The 14,815-nt window shown below is 39.3% G+C and overlaps 1 protein-coding gene across 2 annotated transcripts; it reads left to right on the top strand.

The window, feature by feature from the left end:
- The first annotated feature begins 1,083 nt into the window (after positions 1-1,083).
- On the top strand, positions 1,084-3,048 carry FGFBP2 (fibroblast growth factor binding protein 2). Of its 2 annotated transcripts, none has more exons than XM_071808347.1 (2): positions 1,084-1,841; positions 2,699-3,048. In XM_071808347.1, the coding sequence occupies exon 1, from the start codon at positions 1,199-1,201 to the stop codon at positions 1,826-1,828; it is 630 nt and encodes a 209-aa protein (XP_071664448.1). In that variant the 5' UTR covers positions 1,084-1,198; the 3' UTR covers positions 1,829-1,841; positions 2,699-3,048. The 2 variants fall into 2 exon arrangements, with proteins under 2 accessions (XP_071664448.1, XP_065693846.1); XM_065837774.2 differs by having other exon boundaries at positions 2,694-3,048.
- Positions 3,049-14,815: the final 11,767 nt, after the last annotated feature.

Below are 14,815 nucleotides of genomic sequence, written 5' to 3'. Positions count from 1 at the left end.
CATTCTTGAACCTAGGATTTCCAGCACCCCACAGTTATTCAGGTATACTTAAATAATAGATTCCCCTTCAGAAGCTGTTCAGGTCAGGGGGCTGTAGCATACATGTCTTTAAAAAAAAAGTCTGTTGGGGTCTTATTAGCCAGAAAAGTGCTGTGGCTTGTAACAGTATGGAAGGGATTTTTCCTCACAACCTCCTGGATGCCCAGGGAGTTGTGATTTTCCATAGTTTTGCTTTGGGTTAGTGCAGCAGAAACTACTAGTACAGGATTCTGCACTGAAATACTTCTCTAGCTTTTTTTTTATGGCATTTTTACAGCTCTTTTGTTATGAACAGGAAAATATCTATTAAAAAAAAAAGAAAAAAGGTGAAAAGTGATGAAGCACGAATATCTGCCTGACATACTCCGGCATCTCTTCCCTGCTGTTGAAACCCATGATAAGGTCATTCTGTTTTCTTGCTGTTGGCTGATATGACAATGATGATAAAACTTGCAAAAGTTTGGTTTGTATTTAGGCCAGTAGTACCTTATTTTGCTAAAGCTTTATTCCTTATCTTGCTTAAATATTGCCAGTCTAAAAATCTTTCATAGCTCAAAGAATGTGCAGTTAATTCTTCCATGTGTCCCCACCGCATGTTATGTGCTGACAAAATGAAGTGCTAAAGTTGCATCCTTACTGTGCAGATCCACAGAAAACTCATTCCACAAATCAGCCTTTATTGGTAGGACACATTTATAATATCACCCAGATGTAGCTGCATAGATTGCTTTGGCAATTTTATCTTCTTTAACTTGCATATGATCTTACAAACTCTGGCATGAAGATAGCTAAAAAGCAGCTGGAGAATGGAAAATATCTGTTAAAAATCAAATATGACATGTTCATTCTGGATAGGAATGTGTTTCTCGGTTATACAACCGTCGTTCTGTATTTAACTGCATTTACAAGATTTGTCTTGTTACCTTCTTGTGAGTTCACAGGTTATTTGACACTCCCTCAGGCCATAAATTACAGGCACATGCCTACTGGAGTGTGATTTATAATTTTATTTAAAAAAAAACCCAGACCTCACTTTCTATATTTCACTGGAAAGAGGCTTCTTTGTGCACCAAGCCTTTAAATTGTGAGCAACCACTTCCTCGCTGCTTTCACTTTTTCAGATCACGTTGCTCAAGGATCTCAGTCAACTTCTCTCGCCATGAAGAGTTTTGCTCTTCTTTTGCTAGTACTGAGCTGCTGCAGCATGGGAGGATTAGGACAGAAGCTGAAGCCAAAGAAAAGAAGCAATGGTGAAGAAATCAATTTTCGAACTAAAACCAAAGATGTTTGCACAATGAGCATGAGTGGGGATGAGGAGATGAAACTTAGAATTGAATGCAGAAGCCAAGGCATGTCCTACTGGTGTGAATTCGCTGGCAAGCCGTCAGTCTGTCGGGCTTTCAGGAACAATCCAAAGATTTACTGGAATCAGATCGCCGTGGAACTCAGAAAGCTCCCACACGCTTGCGAATCCACGCAAGTGCTGAAGACCACCATGTGCCAAAAGGCTCCCGCGGAGGCTCTCATGAAGCAAATAGCTGCTGGTGTGGAGCCAGAAGATCTGGCAAACCAGGACAGATCAGTCCAGAAAACTTCCACTTCTATGAGGGGGGCAGAGAGAAGCTCCGTTAATAAAATAGGGAAACCTCCAATGCTACCCCTTATAAAACCAGCCCAACATGGTCAAGGGTCTGAAAATGAAATGGAAGCAATGAAACTGGCACAGGAACATTGCTGGGAACCCCTGCATGATGTCTGCTCCTACATTATTGGCATCTTTAGAGGTTAAGGATTTGCTTCAGGTAAAACTTCCATCTTGAAGCACAGCAGAATGTACCCAAGTGTAAGCCTGTTGTAGTTTGGATTTATTTTGATCTTGGGGGTCTCTCAGGGGTGTGGACATGGAGATTCTAGACTTGCTTACTAAAATCTAACATCTAACACAGCCTGTACTGTGGCTTCTGAGGGGCTGGAGAGCTTAAACCTGGTGATGGCTACTAGTTCAGGACTCCCTGGAATCCTCCTGTGAGGTCTTTAGTATGTACTGAGATGTTTGTCCTATGGGTTATCAATCCTGTGGTATTTCACTTCTAACTGTTTAAATTGGGCTTGTTTTCTGCCTACTGTCATTCCTTCTCTCTTGTGCTGACTTCTGGATTTAAGCCAGTGAAGTCTAAGATAAATAACAAATACATCAGCTCCAATAACAAATGCATCAGCCAGAATGATTTAAAACTCCATTCAGAAATCAAAAGCATAAAGCTTGTACATCAAAACTTCTAGTTAATAATTAACCATCTTAATTTTTAAAGTTAGTTCATAGACGATCTCTAGAAATTAGTAAAACTGAACGGACTGTCTTGGTTTAAGGGTCTGTTTCTGTAGAGGTGACAGGGATCACAGGCAGGCACTTGTCTGGTAAGTCTGGGGTTTTCAGCCAGGATTTAAAAAGGCAAAGCCCTTGGAAGTGGTTGGTTTTATACCCACTTCCACTTTGATTCGGAGAGAAAGGCAGGAGCTGCTGACTAAACCTGGCAAATTTTTGACATAAATGGGAATATATGGAGCATGAGGCAGCAAGTGTTTAGACTGCTAATTTTCTTGTGCTTAATACAGCAAAGTGACTAATTTTTTTTTTCTTTTTTGTTTTGCAGAGCAGAATTTTTACAGCTGAAGAAGGGTCCTTGCAGTAGTTTTATAATTTAGATGTAAGAATTTTGGTTTAAAAATGCATCATCTCTGTAGATTTTGTATCTCTTTTCTCTCTGCAGCCCTAGAATGAAACTTTTTAACAGCCCTGAAACATGCATGAAACTGGAGTGATTGTACTTAGTGTTAGGATGATGTAGCTGTTCCTAGGTCTGTTACGCGTCAGGGTGTACTGCATTTGTGTTACCAACATTCCACTTCAAGAGTTCTGACCTTCAACAGGTTTTTGTGTGTTCTGATTTCCTTCAGTTTGTTAGAGATGAAAGCTGTAAATGGTGCTACAGTTGGTACAAAAAATAAAAGCAAAATTTTTGAAAACGTACTCAGTGTGCTTTCTTAAAATTCAAAATGGTGCTGCTTGTATCAAGTTATGGTATTTGATACTTGTTTCAGGTCTGAGTCATTACTTTCTCACTGTGAACATGTTTTCATTAGTATTTTTAAAGTAATTATCTTTATATTACAATGATAAGTTTCAGCCAGCAGGGGGAAAAAGAAAGATTGGAGAAAAAGAAGATTAATATAAGAATACATTTCTGAACATAGCAGATTAGAAGTGTTCATCTGTGCTGCATCTGCAGACTTCAGTGTTATTAGGATCTGTTAGTAGTTTTATTAATGTTTGGGTTTAGTGAATATTCTGAAAGGTAACTCATATCTATGCACTTGGGCACTTGCATAAATCTCATCAAAACACAAAGCAGGACCTAATAGCCTGTTATCAGAGATTACAGCACATTTACATTCAGATTATTTTTTAACAATGACCCCCTTTGTTCTCAAGTGAGCTTTGCAGCAGGGGTATTATTGGAAGAACTTCGTACCTTGTAAATTAATGATGTTCTGTATTTGCTGTTAAACAGTTTCTGCAAAGCGTTGTACACTTCAGTACTTCTCAAGTTTTACTCAAGATTTTTAATTCTCACTTTGTAATTCCAAATCGTGACCATTCAATCAAACTTGAAATATTTTTCTGTCACAAACTTCTTGAAATATGTGGAAAGGAACAGCAGGTGATGAAGATGGGATCTGTGCAGAAGATTGTATGTACAAGGCAGAGATACAACTTGAATGCTGATGAAATGCAAACTCAAGCAGGTCTGATTTTGTCAGCCATAAATCTAATGTGATTAATCTTCATTTGTAACTTCAGACATCCCTGTCAAGCTCTTGTGCTGTGGCTTTAAAATGTAGTAGTACACCTATTTGCTTATTTCTGTCATAGAAATTAACATAATTCTTTGATTTGCAAACATGCAAAATGCATTAAAGTGATATTTGGCAACTATTTGGAAATGTTAGGGGGAGGTTGAGGGTTTTCTTGAGGTGTGTGTTTTAAATATTTTAGAACTCCTCTTGCGTGTGATGCACAATCCACACTGCAGAGCCAATATTTTGCAGTAGTATCCACTACAATGGTAATGACCTCAAAAATGAGACATCAGCTTGCATTTAGGGAAGTTTGGGAGAATCAGTCACCCACCATACTGATAGCAGGAGAAAAGAGGAGGTTGCACCAGTTCACCAAAAGAAAATTTTCCCCTTTGTGCGTTTTTCTGTGTATATGCACCGAGCACAGAAGGCAGCAGAGTTAGAGTCTGCTTGGAGATAGAGTGTGAAATGCGTGGCCATCATTGATTCTGCTCAGGAGAGGACAGGTGTCACACAGACTTGTGAGTGCACAATGTCCTAGGGAGCTCATCCCTCGTTTCAGAGGAGCAGAGCTCTGTGCCAGAGGGGTCCACGCTTGCACTGTCTTGTCTGGAGTGACCACCTGAAACTTCATGATTGAAGTGGAAACTAGAAATCAAATAGTCTTGTGTCAAAGGCCCCTCTTTTATGAAATGCTTTTTGTAAAATATCCAGGACCCAAAATACATAGCTAAGGACTACATTTTACAAAAAGGTGAAGATTCTGGTACCAACGTGATGCATGGCTTGAATTGCATTTCACTACACAACACTATACACCCTCAACAAGTCAGTCAACTATAACGATCTTGCTTTCAAAATGTTTAAAAATTGGATGTTAACTGAAGTGCTGCACCTTGTGTAACAGCACTGTGATTTATCAGCTACATTACCATTTAATTGTGTTTAGCACTAGAAACATACAGTTGTGAAATTTCAGCTACCCTCTTGATATGAAAGTGCTATTCATTAATCAAAGGATGAATTGAGAAGTGTTTGTGGTGAGTTTAATGCAATCTTCAGGTACCTTGTGAATGAATGAAACCTGCTGTTGAATTCATTTCAGGTTAACGTGTTAGCCCCCATATTTGTAAATACCTCAGGAAACTCACTCGAGTGGAGATGGAATTTGTCTTTATTTTCTTGACAGAGGAACTGCAAGCAAGACTGTTGGGATTCCTGCAGCGAGGGAGACCCCTGACATCCAGGCCTGCTGCTCCTGCTGCTGATTGAGTACACCAGCAGGCAGTCCCCCTGCCTCAGGATCCTCACCTTTAGCTTTCCACAGAAGCGCTGTGAGTATTCCCTACTTTGACAATGTAAGCCTGCAAGAAAAGCTAAATGATGCATTTGGAGAACCTGCCTGTAAAAGGATGTGTATTTAACACACATAGTTAAGACCCAAGAAATACTGGGGCGAGTCGAATGGAGAGCCACCAAGATGGTCAGAACTGGAGCACAGTCCCGTGAAGAAAGGCCTTCTGACCTCAATGATCCTATAATTTACGATGGAAACACAGAAGAAAGCTTAAAAGGTCTGGTTCTTTAATAATGAATACCTCTGATAGCATCTGCGTCTCCTCAAAGTGCAAAATATACTCTTGGAGTAGCCATTCTAACTATATCAAATTGCATAAGACAGTTTCCTCAAGTATGTTCTGATGGCAGTCCCCTCATTAAGTCAAATACATCGTCTTGGATAAATAACATCATGTTAAGCGCCTGTCTTTTGGCACATATTTTTATTTAGCCTAGTTAAATCAACAAGAAAATCAGGTGTTAAGGAACAATGAACATTCTGTCTGTTTGCCTTAAAATCAAGTATCTGAAACTAAGAAAATTGCCCTTTGCAGTGCATAGGTTGTGTTAAAGTAGACCCAATCTACACCTCAATAATGATGATATTGCTTAGTCTGCCTGTAACTATGCAGTAGTGCACTCTGCTGTTTTCTGAGAGAATTGTTGTGTTCTCTGGCCATTCTTGCATGGTTTGCAGTTCTACATTTTGCATTCTTGATTTTTCAATAGATGTTGTAGTTGATAAGGCACAAATTTGAGGAACAGAGATCTTCCACAAAGTAAGAAGACAAAGGAAAAACTAAAATTTCCCAAAGTTGCCCCTTGCCAATTCCTGCTTCTTTAGGATTTTTATGGTTGTTGATTTCTTTTTTCTGTTTCTCTTTATGTTACATTTCCTAATCTCTGCTTTCTGAAGAGAAGTCAGATGCAGCACAGGAGGTTCCTTTGGCTCTCTCTGCTTTCATCAAGCTTCACAGATCACTTTACAATGGCAAAAAGTATGTGATACATATATGAAAACAGGAATAAGAAAGCAAAGCGGCAGAGATGCAGACAGTATGATGACAAGACATTGGCGTTATCTCAAGGACATGTCACATCAGACATCCTGAGAATTTGTTGATTTCATTTACGGATCTTACATGCTAAGTTAACTGCAGAAGGCCAAGTGCTGAATTTCCAGAGTAGCTTTATTACAGTGTGTACAGACTAAGAAAGAAATGAAGCTGATATCTGATTTGGAGCAGAAGTTTGTGTTCCCTGCCTCCCTCTCCTCAGCAGGTTACAGAAGACTTTGCAGACCCAGCGCTCACCATGGGTATCCAGCCCCAGGACTCTTCCACTGCTGCCGGCCTCACAATGGTTGTAGTCAGGAGGGGAAACAGAGGTGTCCTTCTGGCTCTGCTGCCTGCAGACCTAAAAATCTGTGTTACTCTGTCGCTGCTGCCCATAAAAATTAATGTGCAAGCGTGAAACCAGTTGCCCCTTTTATTTGTCTTACCAGTGTAATGTGGTGTGTGAAGGGGCCCTCCCTTCAACCGCAGATGTATTGAAATTAAGAATTTGCCTGGGAACTGAAAAAGGCCAGAAGCTTCTTGTGGAAGTAAAGGGTGAGAAAAATCCAAGCTCTGAACTCTGGCAGAGCCTGGAGAGACACTGTCATCTTTCACGTCGTGTTGGTGACCTTGGGCCATGTGGTGGTGGGTTTGCGCCAAGGGTGGACGCTGGAGCAGGCTGTGGAGATGTGGTTTGTCAGGACAAGGTCTCTGTCTTTCCCCAAGACCTCCTTCAAATACTGCTGTCCCCCGTGACCTATCCTGAGCCACTTTCTCTCACTAGAAAGATGTTCCAAGACCTGTTGTTAGAACTTGTGCATAGAAATCCACGCTGCGCCTATCATGAAGGTAAGCTATGCCAGGGTGACAGAAGATATTTTTCACAATATACCAGACAAGAAAAGGTAAGAGTCATCAAGGAACATCATCTGTAACCATCTGTTTCCTCTGTCTTCTTGGGCCTGAAATCTTTTACATAATTGAAATCAGTTCAGCTGCTTTTGATTTTTCTTCACACCGATTGCATGGCGTTTGGACAGCTTCTTGGCACAGGGTTAGTGAACAACAGAAAGAAATCAGGATAACTGTTTTCCTTCAGCTTAGGGAACTATAAAACTTTTTACAGACCACTACATATTTCACCTCAACAGGAGCAGTGTCCTTTGGCAGGAACACACTTCATTTGAAGTATAATAGGTCAATCACAGTGATTTGATGGAATGGGCAAACTTATTTTCTCTTCCTCACTATTAATCTTTTTGTTTTATTTTGTTTTGGGGTAGTTTTGGTTTGGTTTGGCTTGGGTTTTTTTTACCTTAAATCCTTACCACCAGAAGACAAGTTATTTGTTTCGATATATCATGGTCCCTTTTAAACATCTACATATTAGCTGAACTCAAATTGCAAAGAGAAGTGTATGACTGCTTTGCAGCTTCAGAATAATTTACATGAGCAAAGAAATATGAGCAAATAATTTACATGAGCACAGAAAATATACTGTCAAAGCTAGAAAGCAATGTAGAAAAGTGACTGCCTTCAGCATCTGCGAGAAGAAAGGCACCTTGTTAATATCTGAGAGAGGAAGAGATCCAGCTGAAAAGAAAATCCTGGGGCAATTAATTTTCCATGTAATCATCATGTCTGTGTTTTCTCTTGCATTACCTATAAGTTATTCAAAACAAAAATAATTGTTGCTATTCAAAGAGACATAGGACAATTTAATTGCTAGTGTGCTTTCTACAACATCTTTGTGTAAGTGCATTGCTTGTCAGCCTGTAGACCTGGAAAGTAAAACTGAATACAACAGAATACTGAACTCAGCTAGAACTTAGGTTCTCAGTTGTAGATTTTTTTTTTTTTAATTGAAGTACGTTTTATTTCCACATTGTCTTCTATTTGTACATTTCTGGATGTTAAAAAACAAAACAAAACAAAAACAAACAAACAAAAAAACACCAGAAATATGAAGGTAACTTTCTTGCATCTTTCTGACATAGGCAAGTATTGTTACACACCTCTAAAAGGTTGGGAAACAGAGGCACATAAGGGGACTTCTGACAGCAGACGTTTCCACAGAAGCAAGTGTAGTAAACAGTACAAGGTGTGTATTTAAGCAGGAACAAGAAATTGGGCTTTTAGTGGTGCTGAAACGAGGATGGACTAAGGTTTCTTTGCTGAGCTCAACTATACTTCAAAAAGCTATAAAACACTGTTCTCGAAAGGAATTGGCTAGCTCCATTTATTTTAAGATCTGAGGTCAAAACCTGACCTGAGCTAATACAAAGAATCCCACAACCATCCCTACCTTTTCTGAGACCTGGCTTAAGGAAACACTTCATAAAAGCATCAGGAAAGACTGCTTTACCTTGGGTGAGATCCTCTCTTGTACTAATTGCTAGTGGATGTGAGTTCAGACCGTTGGACACATTAAAAGAGGGGTTTGCCGGCCAAATCTAGCAGCATATGAAGTCTCTTTTCCTTCCATATTTTCTTCCATTTCTCATTCAGCCTCAAACCTCCAATCAAAAATGTTCAAAGGTAACTTTTTCTAAGTTACAGACATGCATTGGATACCCTTGTGATGACTGAAAGCTGTCTGAACAACCTTTGAGAATACTGGCTGTTTCCAGTTCATCTGTGAAGGGACAGGGGAGGTACATTCTCCCTTCAACCTGTATTTGTTCCTCCTGGAGGGGTGCGAGGGGGTGGTGAGTGCCAGCGCCTGCTCCCCAGAATCAGGTCATTCCTTATCTTTTCAGTTTGCCACAAGCTTCATGCTTATTAGTGTTTAATGAAGTCGTTTGCACTGTGTCATCAACACGAAGATAATATTCACTATGTATTAAATAATTGTGAGGTAACCAGGATATAGGTCATCTTTACCAACATATAAGAGAAAATCCCCAAATTCCTTCATGGCGTGAAGTAGGATATACATGTGAGATTCCTATACAGGCACACAGGAACAAATAGGACTAAACATGAGTAAAAGGTTAGTTTGTGTAAGTCATGTGATAACAGAGGAAAAAGGGTAATTTAAATCACAATTGGAATTGTAATGCCACAGCATTAGCAGTGGCGTTCTGATGTGTGGAATTACTGTCCTGCTTTTCACCTGTTTTCAGAAAATGGGTTTCTGGCTGAACAGGACTGAATACCTCTAAAAAGTTCCTAAATATTTAGAATACAAACCCATTAAAAAAAATAAAATAATAATACCCAGTATTTAAGATTATTAATTTATTTTTTGTTAATGTTCTCCACATGGAGGAGCTGTAGAGTTAGAAATGATCCAAAAAAACCTGTAAGTTTTGAAAGAACTATATAGTCATAGACATCATATCTTGTTTAACTGAGCAAACCCCAAATCTATCATAACTGCTGAGGAGTCTGTGTCCTTTCAGCTTTTGCTGACCATAACAAGTTGCACTAGAACTTGGAAAGATGGGTCAAGAAACCTTTTTCCTTGTTAGTGGCTTCTATTCACTGCATACCCAAACACACTGATCTCAGAAAAATGAAAACGGCAAGTAAGATTTGTCCATTCCTTTTGTCCTTTCTCTGTGCTTTCAGAGGCTTATGTCAGATACGAAAATGCCGAGAGCCACCATGCCACATGGCAGCTGTGGAGTGCAGACCTTTGCAATCACTCTTCTGACTTGCTGAGCTTTCAGCAGGGCTTTTCAGAGCCCCCTCCAAATATGAGCTCTTGAGTCGTAGGACCCAAGTGCATTTTAAGGATGCTTATACCGTGTTTCAAGGATAACCCAAAGATTATGGAGGATAAACCTTGTAGCTAATCCTGTAAGTTATAGGTCAGGCTATGATAGCTGACACAACTTGTGGAGACACAGCTTGTATTAGCCCAAGATCACTTTTTCGATGTAGGTGAAATAGTTTCTTCCAGTGTAGTAATGTACATGAGCAAAGGATTTGTCACAGCTGTGACTGTACCTTCTTGTCTTTGCTGTGATAACTGTCATGGCTTAGAGGCATGGAGTCAAAGTGGGATCAGTGTAGCTTGACCATCAGCATTTTTAATGAAGGGGAAGTTCTGCATGTGGACTGAACTCTCTGTTGGTTTCTTTCCCAGCTGGAAGCCACTGTAATAACAGTTTATGTTGGTTATTTGTAGGATTGAAGTCTCTGTGGTGGGTTGACCCCAGGCAGAAATGAAGCACTCACCAGCCACTCACTCCTTCTCCCCAGTGGAATGGAGCAAAAGAGTGGGAAGAGCAAAAGAGAGGAAAAAAAAAGTGGGTTGAGATAAGGACAGCTTAATAAGTGAAGGGAAGAGGAGAAAAAACCCACCGAATGATGCAAAGACATCCAGTCCACACCTCTCACAAGCAGGCTGATGCCCAGCCAGTCTCCGAGCAAGGGCTACTCTAGAGAGACCACCCCCAGTTTTCTTGCTGCATGAAATGTCATATGGTCTGGAATATCCCTTGGGTCAGCTGTCCTGGCTGTGTATCCTCCTAATATCTTGCCCACCCCCAGCCTACTGGAGAGGGAGCAGGGTCAGAAATAGAAAAGGCCTTGATGCAGTTTAGCAACAGCTAAAACATCAGTGTGTTATTAGCACTGTTCTAGTCACAAATTTGAAATACAGCACCCTATGGGCTACTATAAAAACTGAATTCCATCCCAGCCAGACCAAACAGTCTCCTACACCATAAATTCCCTGTTTTTCCATTCCTGGTTTCATTTTCCTGGAACAATTTATTGGTTCCTGTTTCCAGTTTCCCTCTGTGTTTAAAAAGTGTATTTGAAATGAACACTTACTCCATAGCAAGTGCTAGAAACATCTTGCTGTGCTTGGAGCCAGTGCTAAACTCCACAAAATTACCGGGCACTGATAAACTCATAAAAGTTTAAGCATAATACTTTCTTAGTCACAGTGGGTCCACCTGTTCTTTTCTCTCCACACATGTATATGCACCCTTTGTTTCAACAAACATACAAATAAACCCACTAATATTAATGAACTTTATTGGAAGGGAGAAAACTATTCAATACTTGTATTATATGATATGGTATTATATATACATCTGTGTATATATGCATATGTGTATGTGGTACCGCTTAATTTATTTACAGAACAGCTTTAAGCTTTATGGAAAGGATGCTGAAAACAGACAAAAGACCAAAGCTACCATTGATATGAACAACAGACTTTCGAAAGTCCATCTATTTTGACCAGGACTACGTGAGGAAAACCTAGAAAGGAAATTGACGTTGCTTTGTTTTCTTAAAGTAAAAAAGTAGAAAAGATAATTCCTGCATCTTCCTTGATAAAAATACTGTTGATTACATCTGTTCAGATCAGATGTGGTTTACAGAAGCCCAGGCACAACCTCAAAATAAGCAGTCAGCAGCTAGAAAGGAATGTCTCTCTAATACACCACATCTTGGCCCATGTATACTCTGTCTTCAACTCCATCTGTGTTCATCCTGTATCACTGCAGCCACACCGACCTGTGGAAGAATTTCACCACTGATCTGGTCAATATTTGAAATGTTCTGAACTACACTATAACACTCAGCAGATCTTGGTTCTCCTCACCTATGCAGGATCAATTTGTATTTTTGCTGCATGTATAGGAACTAATACAGTGGAGACCACTGTGTGTCCTTCAGGAAAAAAAAAAAAAAATAGAACAAGTGCCTAAGTAATTTAAAATTCCCACTAAGAACAAAAAATCTTACCTTTATCAGAAGGTGGATTAGAAGCAGAAACTAATTTCTTAACCTTGTCTGCCTTTAGTAACTCCACCAGTATTGCCTTAACACAAAGGCTTTTTTCAGCTATTCACCTGAATAAGCAGATGGGGAATTTTTTTAGTGCAAAGCTTTAAAGAGAAATAAGGCATTTGTGACAGCTGGAAGTGTTTTTTGGTTGGAGCATTAAACTCAGTGCTTATGGTAAACAGTGCTGCTCGTAAGATGATCCCTTGTGTTCTAGCAATACGTGTCTGATGATTTCTTTCATGAAACATGTCAAATTCTTCCTTCTCATAGATATGTGTGACTTGCTATTACCCTGAGTAGACTCCAGTCTAATGGCAAGCAGTAAGTTACAATGTCATCTTTTTATTAGTTTGCTCATTTTATCTTTCTGTAAGAGAGCAATCCTTTGCCTGATTGTATTTCTGAAGCTGTTCTCGTCAGACAGGCAGGCTCTTGGATTGCTCTAAGCTATAAAAATCTCAGCAGGCTAAATAGTTCAGAAGGCAATTAGTCAATAGTTGTTTCCCCCAGCTGCCAAAACAACTTGAGCATGCCTTGCATATAGTGAATCTGTGCTAATAAATCGAGCAGCGACCCTGCTCAAATAAAACCCCAGGACAATGAAATGATTGTGCTTGGAGTATCTTTAGCTGTGATTAAGACAGAGAAGTGACAACTTCCATTAGAGCTAAAGTTAAAAGAAAATATGTAAAATTCAGATGTTGAGGTTAAGTTCTTCTTAATATTGAAAAAATCAGTATGACACACACAAACACACCTTTCAGTATACTATCCCTCTGTTTTACATTATTTTTCTTTCAAGTTTGGATTTGTGGCATTTGTTTTGTTTGCTTTTTTGTTACTTTGTTTGTTTTACAAAATGTAGCCTTTGTATTCTGTGAAAGCCAAATTCTAAAGAAAAGGAAAAAATAGATATATTTTTTTTTCCTATCTATCTAATCCCATCTCTTCTTTGGTGACTCTGTAGCATTAATCTACAGGGACCAAAATCCTAGGATCTGCTTAGATTGAGATATGTTTTCCACTAACTCTTGTACAGTAACAATCATCTTTATCATGGTGTCAACATTTAACATCCCGTGTAGGAGAGGGTAATCATGTTTAGTTAGCTATGGCAATTATTTATACTTTAATTTTTTTCAAAATCAAGGCAAACTTTCTTTAACATTGGTTCAACATAATTTCACAATAAAATTAAGGGAGAGGAGTCCTCTCAAATTTTCCTATCCTTGTTTGAATTTGGAAAGTCTCCTCCTGCCAAGATGGAAAACTCTTGTCAACTCCATTTGGCATCGAAGTTTTCTGTCTCCTGTATGCATGTGGTCTGCAGAACTTTCCTCTGTATTATCTAATGAAACAAGAGAGATTTCTTTGTCATTTCAGAACCATATTCCTAATGGTTGTGCTTCATCACTGACTTGGATCTCCTTGGCTTAATTAAAACCACTTCCATTTTTCTGAAAACAATGCTGTCCTTCCCCACCAAGGAAAAGGAATACTCAGAAAGTTTACAAAAAAACCTCTCCTCCTTCTGACGGCGTGTGAGAGGGTGTTCCATAGGATGAACCGGATGGACCGCTGCTGACTGCCAGGTATGAGCTGGGAGCCAGGAGGGTCAGACCCCTGCTAAAGAGAAACTACGCTTCGGCAGTAATGAATTTCAGGATATTTTAATCAAAATGTTACCAATATAATGCAGCAAGTAAATGAAGAATAACACTGTGAGTAATAACTACTGAATTCATAGATGAGGAAGGTAATCGGTACTACTAGGGCTACGAATGATGGATCAAATGATTAAGCTGTTAGTTTCACTTGTAGATAACCACTGTTTGGAGGAGTATAATTTACTGAACTTAACTTACTAGCGTTTCAGGAGTATAGTTCTTAATGGAAATGTCTGAGCATCTGCAAATGGGAACCTCAGCATGGAGTTTGCTAAATAATGTTAGCATTTAGTCTTGTAAGGTGCTCTTATTTTTATTAGCTTATAATTAATATACAGAAGCCCTATGGTTTCTGTTGTTCTGTGATTATCTTAATGTCAATATTTGTTTGGATTAGATTGTTTCTTTATTATTTGGGTTTCATGATACCAGTTTTCACTGGGATGCTGTTCTGCCAAGTTCAGTCATCAGTTCTGGCCAGTTTAATTAGACACTGTTAAAGACTCAATGAAGAGAGAATCTGGTGCTTTTTTCATAGTTATTTAATATGAATTTAACTGTAGGTCAGAAGCAACTGAAAATTATTGTTAACTAATGAGTTTTCTTCAATGTTCTTTCAAATAATTATGCCTCCACGTAAAATAGCTGGTAAACAGATCTCTGTGCAGTGAAACCATCACCACATATTTAATTGACTAGTCTGTTTCAGAGAAATGCCAGTAGGCTGTGGAATGTTCGTTTGAAGTATTGGGCACTGGCGGCGATACAGAAAGGCTGGCGTTGGTGCCACTGCCCGTGTGACAACGTTTGTGTTGCTGTGTAAAAGGGCTTCGGCATTCAGGGCTGCCTGCTCACTGTCTTTTGTAGACACAAGATTCACAGAATTAAAAAGAAAATAAAGTCAGGATTTCCTTGCCTGAAGCTTGTTTACCCAGGGATGAAAGGTGCCAGAGAACAACCCACTGGCACAGTAAAAACAGTTTTGCACTTGGAGGTGCAAAATGGTGTACACCTACATCCTGTGTGTGATTACATTTCATTAGTAAACAGTACCTGAACAGGCTAGTCTGTTTTAATTATAGTAAGAATTTAATATTAAAAATG

Source organism: Patagioenas fasciata, chromosome 4 (genome assembly GCF_037038585.1).
Source record: "Patagioenas fasciata isolate bPatFas1 chromosome 4, bPatFas1.hap1, whole genome shotgun sequence".
NCBI classification, from domain to species: domain Eukaryota; kingdom Metazoa; phylum Chordata; class Aves; order Columbiformes; family Columbidae; genus Patagioenas; species Patagioenas fasciata.
This window is presented reverse-complemented; position numbering and strand designations above follow the sequence as displayed.